Below are 14826 nucleotides of genomic sequence, written 5' to 3'. Positions count from 1 at the left end.
AACATTAGAGACCATTATTCATCATTTGATTTCTTTATAGAATGTAATATGAATGGTTGTTAGTGATTTTTTTTTATATATAATTAATATTATCCACCATTTATTTGTATGATTTTTTGAATAGTTGATAATATTAGAAATAATGTAATTTTAGCATTAATAATAGAAAATAAAGGAGATTTTCACCAATGAAAGTTTAGTAGAAACTTGGGAATAACAGAAAATGAAGAAACTTTCACCATTAGAAGTTTTGGTTATTTTAGTCTAGTTTGCATATTTTCCTAGCATAGAAAGTTGGTTAGAGTTAGTTGGAATTTGGAAGATATAAATAACACTTAGCATTTTAAAGATGTAATGTTTGTTGTAATTAATATTCAGTATATTTTCAATACCACTTAATTCATTATTCTTGATAATACACATTTATCTCAAACATATCTTCTTTTCATTTTCCGAATGTTCTACTGCACTTAGTGTGCATATTGTTTTTCTCTTTTGTTGGCTGATTGAATGTGCATTGTGTATAAATAGGAGAGTAGTCTTGGTTTAACATATAATAGTGTATAAAGTTCATTTAATGTGAATGTATACATATTACTCTTGTTTATATAATTGATGGGAGAAAGATATATACACCGACAGTGTAAAGGTTTTTTACACTGTTATTACATCATCCATTATTAATTTTTAGTTATTATTGACTTTTAAATATAAAAGAAAAGTATTACAAATGAATATGAATGATGCATTGAGTGTGTATAAATCTTTACACTGTCAATACATATATTTTACACTCATAATTGATTGTCAATTGAATCATTTTAATAAATCGTTATTGTTGAGCTGCATCTATATACAGAGAAATTTTGACAGAGGACATAGATCTCTATTCCTCTGTCACTTTATAGATATTTTATCTTGTTTATATCAATATCTATTTTTTAAAATCAACGCTAATGATGTTTGATTTGAAGTTAACGCACCACAATAAACAACAAAGAATGAAGCCATGAAGGAGTCAATTTTAAAACTTTAAATTCATTACATTACTCCTTACCTTTTGAACCATGATATTTGATTCATCATTTGAATCCCATGATTACTTCACATACATCATATTTTCAGACATAGGGTTGATGATACTCTCAAAAGAGCATTTATAAATTTAAGATTTTTAAGCCTTAAACTCAGATTTTTCAACCTAAATGGCCTAAAATAGTAGAGCTTATCAACTAAATAATCTGTAACTATTTTTTTTAACTTGGGTTTTGTTTACGAGTTGGATTTTAAAGGAGAATGAAAGGAAAAGAAAGATTTCAAAGACATCTCAGGAGGATATTTTATACTGGCAAACAACCCGAAACCCCTAATTACATGGTCCGAATAATGTCACAATGGCCAAACACATGACAACTTATCTATTTTATCATTAATCTTGACCCCATAATTCATCTTCATTGGAGCCTCGAAAATTACTAGACATGTCACATGACAACTTATCTATTTTATCATTAATCTTGACCCCATAATTCATCTTCATTGGAGCCTCGAAAATTACTAGACATGCAAGACTAAGTACATCAAAATGTTGATAAGGTTGAATATCAAAACCAATTGAAGTAATCCAACCAACATATATTTAGACCATTTCCGAGCAATAATACACGAAAAATGATATATTCTCCTATTAAATTCTTCTACAAACAAGTGAGAAAATGATTTACAAGTGACATATGTCATTTTCTCGTGAGTAAGAAGATTTGTAGGATTGTGGGTAGGAAGATTTGTAGGATAGTATAAATCCTCCTACAAACAATACTCTTAATGCAGACACCCAACCTTACTACCCAACAACCTCATTAAAGTAAACAATACTTGAGAGAGTTGCTTTAAACACCTTGAAGTCAATATCAGTTTAGAACACTCCACAAATAATATTATCACAATTATAGGTATAAATATCTACATTATACAGATAAACAATTGTATAATAAATAACTCTAGGTCACATAAATAAGAAGCAAGTTTAAGAACAATATTAAGCTGAAATGTACATGAGTTTTGTGTAAACACGGTGGCGCCGCTCTCTTGCATATATGACCCAAAAGATCAAAGATAGCATTACAGCTGCAGAAACCATAACTAATCCAACATAAATCCATTCACTATATCGCCGCAGACCGGGACAATAATCGTGGCTGATGTCTGTGAATGTTTTCCGGACAAATGTGCAGTCTTGTAATTCGACCAAAAATGGACCATAATGATATAAAGCAAAACTGACGTTTACTGCAGCTGACATTTGACCGTAAAGGGTGGGGGTCATCCGACCAGGCGTCTGACAAATGCCCGATGATGAAACTTTACAAGTATAATTCTTCCATACCTGCTCGAAACAAAATATGAATGTTACACATATCTTAAATCAGGAATATTGCAGTTTGTATAGATATGAGTATTTAAACCGATCCACACATGTTGGTCAGGTCCAAAAGAAACAGGAAAAAGTGTTGACGATATCTTTTTAGGCAAAGAATCATAGTAAAAAGGGATCTAGCAAGAAAATGTCTAGCTCGGCTTTCCTAGGACAAAACAATTGTCCCACAATTTGTGCATTCTGATTGATCAACTTACATGCACAATAATTAATAATGAAGATGATAAGAGATAGTGTTTATTGAATAGTCATAAAGCATGGCACAGGGTAGGGGAACACATTGCGGGATGGCAGATGTTATCCCGACTTTTCTTTCTTGGAAATAGATAAAGATTTAACTTTCAAAGTATTAATCGGGCATTTACCTCTTTAGCATTGTTTAGTGTAACTTCGCCAGATGCACACGAACGACTTGAGAGATCACGATTAAAGGGATTACAGAGATGCGGCATGAGGGGACCCGATTGATTGTAATACAAGGGTGCAGCAGCAGGTGGGAAATCTTTGTTTGTGATAGTGGAAGTGATTTTCTCAACTAAATCAACAAGTTGGTGTGTCACATCCTTGGTTCGAAACAAGGTTTCCTGGGCAGTTGCATTATCCACACACGGGAGAATATCATCCAAGGCTGTATGGGCCGTAGGGTTCTGAACCCACTCGTCCATGGCAACACATGTATCTCCAACCACACTAGCAATTATGCAATAAAGTAAGTACTCGTGCTATAGTATATGATACATTCAACATAACAGATGATAGCAGGATTGAACTTCATCAAATGGCGTGGAGATAGGGAATTAAAATTAGTATCCTCGTAAATTATAAGACTTTTAAAGTACTCAACAAAACGACCATAGCGTTCAAAAAGTATCTAGTTTTCCCTGTCATCAAGTTCGGAGGATTTATTTTATTTTATGGTTGAAACAGCTTGAAGTAATGAAACACTAGTGTTGCACATCATCAGCAAAAAACAGGCAATCTCCATTTCCCACTTGAAAGACAAAAAAATCTTGAAAAAAGTTCGGTGACGATTTTGCATTTACAAAAGGCTGTAAAGTAGCTATGCTTCATGGTTACACAGTTTGCTTAATCATTCTATACAAAGGCACATTCAAACAAAGGGACCCGAGATTTGTCCCATGGTGAAGAACAAAGTATACTACACAACAAGTATACATCCATGATCGCATTAATGTCAAAATTAAAATAAACTCAATTCAATATAAAATTGTATTAGAAACTACCAACTTACTTGTGAAGAAAAAGAAATACACCACAGAGTATAAACGTGAGAGCAACAAGAATCCATCCAATAATTACCAAGCTGCAGCCATGGGGAACGCATCATTTAACCCAACATGAATTATAAAATGAGAAGGAACAAGTAAATAGAAAATGCCTCAAAGAATTTAACTTACAAGTATACAATACACTGCAGCCCAAATATCGAAGAAACTGCAAAAACAAATTCACAACAAAGCACAAGCACATGAGCTAATATTACAGGAACACTATAGAGAAACAAGAAAACCCAAAAAACAAAAAGAGAAAACAAAGGGAAAAACATACCAAATCCAATAAATGCAAGAAAGAGCATGACAGCAGCAAGAATAATTAGAGCGAGTCTCCTACAGAGCAAAACAGTTTATTGTTAGCAATAAGTTATTTCGAAAACCAAATTAAGATTTCAAACATGTACTCACATTACATCAAGGCCTTTGTTTATTTTATCTGAATTATCCGCGGTCTTAGTGGAAAGGGTGATTGAAGCAGAATGGATTTTCGACACAACATTATTGATGTTCTTCTGAAGATCAGATGGTAAAAAAACCGCTTCGAATCCAATATTCTTAGCTGCACTAAGATAATCGGACACGTCGCTGAGGTTTTTAGCAGTGGTGTCAGCCTGTCTCACAACATATTCCAATGTACTTGTGGTGCTTCCATGAATCTTCCCTTGACCAGTGTAAAGCACAATACACCCAGCTCTAACATAAAGACAACATACATTTACTAAGATAGTCTTAAAATACCAAATGAAACATGCATAAAACAATCGACGATTCGTTTCGAATGCGAGAAAGATTGAGTGAATTACATTGCTGCAATGGTAAAGAGAATGAGGAAGATCAATGACAAGGCATAGGCAAAACGAGAATAACCATAAGGCTCTGTTGGACAACAACAATAGCAGAGACATATTATGGATAAAGAAATCCCAAAAATCACAAACCATGCTGCAGCAACAGCAATGAAGGGAACTGCAGTAAAAGCAACAGACTGTAACAAAAGACAACAACAATTTGAAGTTAGAAAATCATTCATATTACAACAACAACAAGATAAGATTTTGAGTTCAACCCAAAGATAAAAATTAAATTATATGATGTAAAAGTGATTATAGAAAAAAGTTAGATTGAGACTTAACCAGAAGGTAATGGGTATTGGTGATGTTCCAACCACCAGTGTAATGCTTAAAATTATCAGAAGGGTCCTTTCTGTTGGTTCTATTCTCAGCCAATATGAGAGAAGCTTTGGTTGTAACCTTTTCTTCTGCTAAAAATCTCTTTGATTCTTTCCATTGTAGCTCCTTGTTCAATTCTCTCTCAGCAAAAGCTTCAACACCATCTAAAAACAGAAGAAAACCCAGAATACAAAAGTTAAAAATAAGAATACCCATTTGGTAAAAATCAAAACTTTAGTAATGAGATAATTGAATAAAGAACCTTGAAGAGGTAAGGAGCTGAAATGAGATGTTACTGCAAGGATTGGGAAGAGAGAGAAGAGAGAAATGAAGAGGAGAGAGGTGAAACATTGCATAATTTCGGAGAGAGAGAGAGAGAGAGAGAGAGAGGAAGTAATGAAACACTAGTGTTGCACATCATCAGCAAAAAACAGGCAATCTCCATTTCCCACTTGAAAGACAAAAAAATCTTGAAAAAAGTTCGGTGACGATTTTGCATTTACAAAAGGCTGTAAAGTAGCTATGCTTCATGGTTACACAGTTTGCTTAATCATTCTATACAAAGGCACATTCAAACAAAGGGACCCGAGATTTGTCCCATGGTGAAGAACAAAGTATACTACACAACAAGTATACATCCATGATCGCATTAATGTCAAAATTAAAATAAACTCAATTCAATATAAAATTGTATTAGAAACTACCAACTTACTTGTGAAGAAAAAGAAATACACCACAGAGTATAAACGTGAGAGCAACAAGAATCCATCCAATAATTACCAAGCTGCAGCCATGGGGAACGCATCATTTAACCCAACATGAATTATAAAATGAGAAGGAACAAGTAAATAGAAAATGCCTCAAAGAATTTAACTTACAAGTATACAATACACTGCAGCCCAAATATCGAAGAAACTGCAAAAACAAATTCACAACAAAGCACAAGCACATGAGCTAATATTACAGGAACACTATAGAGAAACAAGAAAACCCAAAAAACAAAAAGAGAAAACAAAGGGAAAAACATACCAAATCCAATAAATGCAAGAAAGAGCATGACAGCAGCAAGAATAATTAGAGCGAGTCTCCTACAGAGCAAAACAGTTTATTGTTAGCAATAAGTTATTTCGAAAACCAAATTAAGATTTCAAACATGTACTCACATTACATCAAGGCCTTTGTTTATTTTATCTGAATTATCCGCGGTCTTAGTGGAAAGGGTGATTGAAGCAGAATGGATTTTCGACACAACATTATTGATGTTCTTCTGAAGATCAGATGGTAAAAAAACCGCTTCGAATCCAATATTCTTAGCTGCACTAAGATAATCGGACACGTCGCTGAGGTTTTTAGCAGTGGTGTCAGCCTGTCTCACAACATATTCCAATGTACTTGTGGTGCTTCCATGAATCTTCCCTTGACCAGTGTAAAGCACAATACACCCAGCTCTAACATAAAGACAACATACATTTACTAAGATAGTCTTAAAATACCAAATGAAACATGCATAAAACAATCGACGATTCGTTTCGAATGCGAGAAAGATTGAGTGAATTACATTGCTGCAATGGTAAAGAGAATGAGGAAGATCAATGACAAGGCATAGGCAAAACGAGAATAACCATAAGGCTCTGTTGGACAACAACAATAGCAGAGACATATTATGGATAAAGAAATCCCAAAAATCACAAACCATGCTGCAGCAACAGCAATGAAGGGAACTGCAGTAAAAGCAACAGACTGTAACAAAAGACAACAACAATTTGAAGTTAGAAAATCATTCATATTACAACAACAACAAGATAAGATTTTGAGTTCAACCCAAAGATAAAAATTAAATTATATGATGTAAAAGTGATTATAGAAAAAAGTTAGATTGAGACTTAACCAGAAGGTAATGGGTATTGGTGATGTTCCAACCACCAGTGTAATGCTTAAAATTATCAGAAGGGTCCTTTCTGTTGGTTCTATTCTCAGCCAATATGAGAGAAGCTTTGGTTGTAACCTTTTCTTCTGCTAAAAATCTCTTTGATTCTTTCCATTGTAGCTCCTTGTTCAATTCTCTCTCAGCAAAAGCTTCAACACCATCTAAAAACAGAAGAAAACCCAGAATACAAAAGTTAAAAATAAGAATACCCATTTGGTAAAAATCAAAACTTTAGTAATGAGATAATTGAATAAAGAACCTTGAAGAGGTAAGGAGCTGAAATGAGATGTTACTGCAAGGATTGGGAAGAGAGAGAAGAGAGAAATGAAGAGGAGAGAGGTGAAACATTGCATAATTTCGGAGAGAGAGAGAGAGAGAGAGAGAGAGGGTGAAGTGAAGAGAGTGAGAAGAAAAAAAGTGAGAATGTTAGTTTTTTGAGGTGAAAACTTTGGGCATTACACAGATTCACAATTGAAAAAGAGAGTCAATATTCCTTCTACTCTGTGTAGAAACCGTGTCTCTATTATTTTATGTTTTGTAACCTCCGGACAAAAATCACAGTCCTAATTAATTGAATTTCTGAGTAAAGTTTTATTGAGAGATACTCACCCACCTAGAAATAAATTAATTTTTTATCTAAAGATAAAATGATATATTTGATTATACAAAAAAAAAAAAAAGACAGATCCTTAGTTTCACTTTTAATTTTCTCTTCCCTGCTTCATTTATTTAGAATACCCAATTTCCATTTTGGTATTTGGATATGGAAATTGTGTTTTTAACATTTAGTTATAGAAATTGTTTTTTATATTCAATTTTATCCTACCAAACACCATAAGGCGAAAGTTAGAAAATATGATTAATATATGAATTTTAAATAAACATAATTGAATGCAGAAAACAAATATGAAATAACAGACTAAAGAATTTCAAAAGGATTGGTGATAAACAATAAAAATATTTTTTGGATTGATGATAACATGGAAAAAAGGTTTATACATGTTTGGATACTAGTACCATCAGCATACTATACCTAAGTTTATTCCTTATACTTTCCTCATTCTATATTTCTCATGTTTATTATTGTTTTACAATTTCAAAATTTGGTCAAATATTTTTTTTCTAATTTTATCCTCAAACTTAAAATATATATTAATTTCTACTAATAAAACACAGAGAGAAATAAAAAAGAATATATAGATGTATCTTAGTCAAAATACACTAGTTTCTAATGGAAGTTTCTAGTATTTAATTAAGATACCAAGATGAGTGTAATACATTTGTACTAACAATTAAATATTTGTACATAATTAGTGTATTATTTATTTGTATTATTTTTATGTAAGAATCAACTATAATAATATATTGTCAATAGATTTTTGAGTTCATAATTACTTTTATGTACTAAAACTGTCAGTACATACATTTTTCTATAAAAATATATATAGAGGTTACTAATATATTGTTAATATATGTTTGAGTTCATAATTATTTGTCTCATACTCCTTCGGAAAAATAATATGTACTCGGTGCAAATTAATTATTAATAAATTTTATGGCTTATGTTACATTTTTCATGATGTAGGATAGAGTTTATAAAAGTATATATCATTTTTGACATTCTTTAAATTTCTTTTAGCTGTGAAATCGATTCTATTTATTGTGAATTTGGGATCTTTAACACTCAACCTTTCTATATTTTAAGAGAGAAATATAGATAGCAATGTTTTTTTCACTTAAACAAACTTTAGACTACTGTTGTGATAACCGGACCGCTCCAGGTAGTCTAACCAGTTTAATCGTTAATCGGGCTTGAAAACTACTTTAATTTATAGTCTTAATCGAATGAGAGTTGAATTGCTTTGAACCGGAGAAATTCTGATACAACCATTTATAAAATTTTAAAAAAATAGAACGCTACACTAATATTATATTTTTCTCCTGTCCAAAAAGATAGAAATATGTTATTTTAATATAATCATATATAATTATTGTTTACATAAAATTTTGTATTTATATATAACTATATATATAGATAAAAATGATAAATTATATATGAAATTAGTCGGTTCAACCGATCAATTTAACCGTTGAAACCTAATACGATGCATGTATGTTTGATGTTCACCTTGAATTTGACAATATTGCTTTAGACTAACGATTGAAGTCACATATTAGTTGAGGTCTGGCATTTTTTTATTAAAGAAAAAAATCTTACACATATATAATTTGGATGAAAATTAATTAACAAATATTTGAATTCTTTTGGCATGTTGACTCTTTTATTCCTGTGTTTAGTAGATTTATGATACATTTAAGATTTTGAATACTCAAGAATTATATTTTTGATGCACTTATCTATGTTTGGTTCCTAATATATTCCCTAACTTATATATAACTACGATTTTGATAGACTGTATATTGTATTTATCAATCTATATTTATTTATTAGGTAAAGTTCAGATTTAGTGCCTCAATTGAGTCAGAGTAGACATTAAAATTCTATGAGTGCTTACAAATGACTTACATATTATTTACCAACTAATTCTCACATTTACAATGAGATTTTTTGGGGTACTAATTTACAATGAGATTTTTTGGGGTACTAATTTACAAGGAGATTTACACTCACTATAATTAATTCTTTGTTGGTACTAGTAATTAAGTATATTATCTTACCATTTGAATAAGGAATTAATTTTTTTAGAATATATGATTGTATCTCCCAATAAATATTGCTCACAAGAATTAAATATTTATCATTTTGATCATATTATAGATCTAACAGTCTTACACTACTAAACTAATGTTTTGTTTGTTTCACCATTATTAATTCACATGCACAGTTGTTGGTTGTAAACTTACATATGGAAAAAAAAACCATCATGAATTTCACATATGAGTAAAAAGTTAGGGGATAAAATGCGCATTTAATTAAACTTTTATATTAATAACTGGTGAATTTATGATATATTGTATATTTTTAATGTACTGATAATGAGAATGCCAATAAGTTTATGTATTGTGTGGAATATAATTGTTATTTCCGGTTGCAGACATTTCTTTCCTTTTTCATGTGCAAGGTAGAGATTGAACTACTGATCTAATTATCTATTTGCAACTGTGCTAGGAAGAATCCTTACATATTAGTTAACTGAAGATTTCCTTCTAACAATACACCGATCTAATAGTGTAAGGTTTCTTTTATCATTAGAATAATTAAAAAATCAAAAATTCAATTGCTATAAGCAATATTTGTTGGGAAAGACAAATCACATATCTCGAAAAAGTTTAATTTCTTACCTAAATGGTAAGGATGATCCTCTATCCTAAAAACCACGTCCTCGTGTACCAAGTCAATCAAACACCACCAAATAGCATAAAAATTATTTTATCATTTTGTGATTTTTTCTTTTTAAGTAGTGACAATTTCTCATTGAGTTAGGACATAATGAAACATAAAAAGTGGGACAAATGATTCCTATTCAATATAAAACAATTAGTAGTATAAAAAAAATATAGATTACCTGGTGCTGAAATTTAATAAAATTAAGTTCTTTATTAAAAAGGGCACTTTCGTAAACAAATAGGAGAGCCTGCATTTCAGAAAAAACCAAAATTAAGCAAATTTGTCGTAAATTATGTGTGGGATTTTGTGTGACCCAAGTCACCTAAAACCGAATCCAAATATAAAATTACATAAGGAAACGTGGTTGCCTCTCCTACCACAACATTATTTTCATTTTTTTAATAAATATGGTCTGGCTATTAAGTTTAGAAAAATATAATCATCCTTATTACAAAGCTCAAGTTATCATTAATTAATAATGATAGTCTATCATTGGGGTTGTGAACCCTATTAAACCCTAAGGTCAATGTAGGTTTCTCATTCTAGCTAGAAAGAATAAAACTTATTCCATATTTGTTTTTGTATTCTTATAAAAATAAGAATGTTGTTTTCTCATTCATTGTATAAGAATATTCTTATATTTATACTTATAAAAAATATGGCCATAAACAGAAAGGAAGAGAAACAAAATTGTTTGTAATTATAAATTATAAAATGTGGATACATTATAATCAGAGTCGATCCTAAAATCTGAATTATAAAAATTTGTGAAAGGGTAATAAAAATAAGTATACATTGTATTTTAATGTATTATTTTGTAATAAAAGTATGAACGGATTATGAGAGCAAAATAATAATGAGATTTATTATTGTAAAATAAATCTTATTTTTAATTTATAAAAATATGTTATAAATTATAAAATGATGTATAAGATTTTTTGGTAGTACTAAGGACATTACCTTATCTTTTGTATAAAGAATTAATCTATTTCGGGTGTATGATTATTTATTCAAACAAGTATCGTTTGTAAAAATTGAGTTATTAATTATTTGATCATCCTAAAGATATAACATAGTCTTACATCATCAGACCAACACATTGTTATTAGATATTGTATAAGATGAAAACAAAAAAATAGAATTGACATTCTGTAGATGGTGTAAACAGTGAACGTTTACAAACATCCCCAAATCTTACTTGCGAATTTCTTCTGTATTAGATGTTTGTTGTTTGTACGTGTATCTGTCTTGTCACAATATATTCTAAGTTTTGTCTTGTCATCTAAGCAAAGCATCTATGTTGTCCTCTTAACACATGTTTATAATACTTACGACTCAAATTTTTTGGGTGATTTAGCCAGTAATTGATATTTTGTAAGGAGAATATCTCAATCAACAATATTTTCATATTAGTATATAACTTAATTTTTCTGGCTAATAAAAGTATGATATATGTATTATTTTTTAGTTTTAGAAATAATTTTTTTATAAAAAATAATTAAATATAATATATGTAATGATTTTAATGGCTAAAGGAGATAATTTATCTCCTTATATCGAGAGATAGTTTTTAAATAGGTGTAACAGTTGTTATGCTAGCTGTTTCCTCTAGATAATGACATATATTTTTGCTTCGTGGCTTTAGTATCATATACTATACATGTCTTTATATAATGATTAAATATTATGTGCCGCTTTCGCCATACTTTCACCACGTTGAAGCCTTAAACTATTTTAAGTTCATTGAATCCAATTCATAATTATTCTATTTGTCTCCTTAGTAGCTGTGGGTCTTTTATGGAGTGTTTTTGCTATTGCAAGATATCAAATGTCTTAATTATTGTTTCAGTTTATATGATCGTCTAATTAAAAAATCATACTTAATTAAAAAATCATAAAAATAAAAATTTATAATTTTAGATTATTTTATTAAGTTTAATTGCTTAGACACAAAAAGAATTCGACATAAGTTTTATTCTTTGCTACTACCTTATTTTGACGGCTTTTGTATATTAAAATATAAAAACCTTATTTATTTATTTTTTCACCTGTTGAAACTTGTGTATTTTTTATGAGAACTATACTTTGTTTTTTTCATGCGTCATTTTTTTTTACTGTAAAGTGTATTTTCTCATTTTATGAGTATAGAATTAATATTTTTTGTCGAATTGTGTGATTATCCCTTTTAATGAGTATCGTTCTATGAATCAAACCTTTAATTTTTTTATAATCCTCAAAATCTAAAGAGGTATTACAACATTATATCAATATCATGTTTTATTTTGATGGAGCCTTTTAACATTAATATTTATTAGAGAATATTAATGAGTTTTCTAAGAGTGCTAACGAAAACAATATAATATAAAAGTTTCTATATAATATTGTATATAATAATAATAATAAATAAAGAGTATAAAAACTTTGATTTGCAATTCAACATTTCTAAATTTGATTCCTTAAAAAGTGTCCTAAAGAGATACATTTTTCAGTTTGTAAGATATGTGCTAACAACAATGATTAGCAAAACGAATATAAAATTGAGAAAAAATGTATACACGGGATGTAGTTAGTGTATGAATTTTATATATTGTTGATGCATTATTTATCATTTATATTCAGTGGTGGATCTTGCTCTAAAGTTTAGAAAAGACAATAATGCATATATATATATATATATATATATAATTGTTTCAAAGTTTCAAAAGAACATATTAGTTCTAGAGTAAATACTCATTTTAGTCGCTCAATGTTTTTCGAACTTACCAGTTTAGTCCCTACAAAACTTAAGAATCCAAAATCGTCATAAAATTTTTAAATGTATGTCAAATTTGTCATTTTTAGCATGTTCTACAACATATAGAGACTAATTTGACTTATATTTGAATTTTTTGGGACTATTTTAGGTTTCGCAATTTTTGAAGAACCAGGCTGGTAAGGTCGAAAAATATGAGGAACTGAAATAATATTTGCTCTTAATTCTAAATAACATTAATTTACAACTAAAGATGTTAAAGAAAAATATACATTCATTTAAAATGCTACTTTTTGGACTTTTAAAGACTTAAACTCATCGATTATTGAATTATGTGTAAAAGTTTTAGTTATTTCATTTTTCCATATAAATTAATACATTACCAATAAGAAATTCATTTTTATTAATTCCAAATAACATTAATTACAACTAAGGATGTTAAAGAAAAATATACATTCATTTAAAATGTCATTTTTGGACTTTTGAGGACTTAAACTCATCGATTATTGAGTCATTTGTAAAAGCTTTAGTTATTTTATTTTTCCATATAAATCGCCACATTACTAATAAGAAATTCATCTTGATTAATGATTAAATAAATATATAGTATAACAAACCCAATATAGAGTAACGATACTGCAATATTAAATTATCAATTGAAGAAATAAGAATATTACATCAAGAAATATTGGTAAAAATAACTTACAAACACTATATGAATTCATGAGTGATGAGGAGAATCATTTAACAAATATTTTAGTAATAAAAACACTTTCAAAAACACACACTCAAAGATGCAATGATGATTTTTTTACTATTGCTACATGCCTACAATGTTGTATGACTTTATATTACAAGGTAAATAGAATAATAAAATTATTTGCGAATCATATATGTTGTCCAAATTGATAAATTGGGTTTTAATTTAAACACTCATAGAGTAAAATAAATATTTTAATAAATTATGTAAAGTAAATATATTAAAACAATAAAAAAAAATTTAAATTCAGGGGGCAACACCTGCCCCTAAAGAGATCTGCCTCTGTTCATATTAATAACTTTTGTTTCTTCAAAAAAGTAATCTAAATGAATAATATAATGATTATATATAATTTTTTACATAAATATTATATTATATAACAAAGAGAGAGAAATGTATGCAATGACGTTGTATGGGTTCTATAGAGTATCATTGTATTACCTCCACCATTCATAATTAATCATCATTGTCTTTAAAAAATAGTAATCCAAATAAATGATGAATGATATAGTGATTGCGTATAAATCTTTACACTGATGATGCATAGATATTACACTCTATACCAAAGAGAAAAAATGTATACACTAGAGAAAAATAAGTATAGACTAACATAGTAAGAGTTTTTTACACTGTCACTGCATCTCTTACCATTCATTCTCAATAATAATTGACTCTTCACAAAAAAAAGTAATCCAAATGAATGGTGGACATACACTGACTGTGTACATATCTTTATAATGTCGGTACATATATTTTGCACTCTACACTAAAAGTGTAAGAGTTATATACATTGTTAGTGCATTATCCACCATTCATATTTAATCATCATTGATTCTTAAAAAAAAGTATATATATTACACTTCATAACAAAGAGATATAAATGTATATATTGACAATATACAAATTCAACAAATTATCATTATATCATTCACCATTCATATTTAATCAAATTGAACTTTTTAAAAAAATGTTATTAATCATTTCTCAAATGGTAAGGAATATGAATGTAGAAAATGTGCATTAAATAGCAAAACCTATATAAGAAATGGTATGTTAATTAATGATTCTCGAATGGCACTTGTTAAGGAATACAAATATAGAAAATGTGGACTATAATATTTATTTACTATTAGTATA

General features: G+C 29.2%; 1 protein-coding gene across 3 annotated transcripts; it reads right to left on the bottom strand.

Annotated features, from left to right (window-relative positions):
• Positions 1889 to 7244, bottom strand: LOC109326942. 3 transcript variants are annotated; one of them, XM_019559867.1, is made up of 9 exons: positions 7088 to 7244; positions 6790 to 6989; positions 6460 to 6641; positions 6065 to 6349; positions 5931 to 5989; positions 5780 to 5816; positions 3690 to 3761; positions 2803 to 3127; positions 1889 to 2386 (listed from the first exon to the last, which is right to left on the bottom strand). In XM_019559867.1, exons 1-9 carry the CDS (start codon positions 7179 to 7181, stop codon positions 2039 to 2041), a joined length of 1602 nt encoding a protein of 533 aa, XP_019415412.1. In that variant the 5' UTR covers positions 7182 to 7244; the 3' UTR covers positions 1889 to 2038. The 3 variants fall into 3 exon arrangements, with proteins under 3 accessions (XP_019415412.1, XP_019415411.1, XP_019415410.1); XM_019559866.1 differs by lacking the exon at positions 3690 to 3761 and adding an exon at positions 5614 to 5685 and having other exon boundaries at positions 7088 to 7243; XM_019559865.1 differs by lacking the exons at positions 5780 to 5816; positions 5931 to 5989; positions 6065 to 6349; ... (1 more) ...; positions 6790 to 6989; positions 7088 to 7244 and adding exons at positions 3856 to 3892; positions 4007 to 4065; positions 4141 to 4425; ... (1 more) ...; positions 4866 to 5065; positions 5164 to 5289.

The sequence above is a fragment of the Lupinus angustifolius genome, chromosome LG14, assembly GCF_001865875.1.
Source record: "Lupinus angustifolius cultivar Tanjil chromosome LG14, LupAngTanjil_v1.0, whole genome shotgun sequence".
In the NCBI taxonomy this organism is placed as follows: Eukaryota; Viridiplantae; Streptophyta; class Magnoliopsida; order Fabales; family Fabaceae; genus Lupinus; species Lupinus angustifolius.
Note: the sequence above shows the minus strand (reverse complement) of the source record. Positions and strands in the feature narration are given on the sequence as shown.

Excerpts from the sequence above, each read along its gene's own strand:
- LOC109326942 (XM_019559867.1), bottom strand. The coding sequence starts at position 7,181 with ATGCAATGTTTCACCTCTCTCCTCTTCATTTCTCTCTTCTCTCTCTTC. Across the intron at positions 3,762-5,779 it reads CTGCAGTGTATTGTATACTT|CTTGGTAATTATTGGATGGA; the intron begins GTAAGTTAAATT and ends CCATGGCTGCAG. Across the intron at positions 3,128-3,689 it reads GTATTTCTTTTTCTTCACAA|TGTGGTTGGAGATACATGTG; the intron begins GTAAGTTGGTAG and ends CATAATTGCTAG.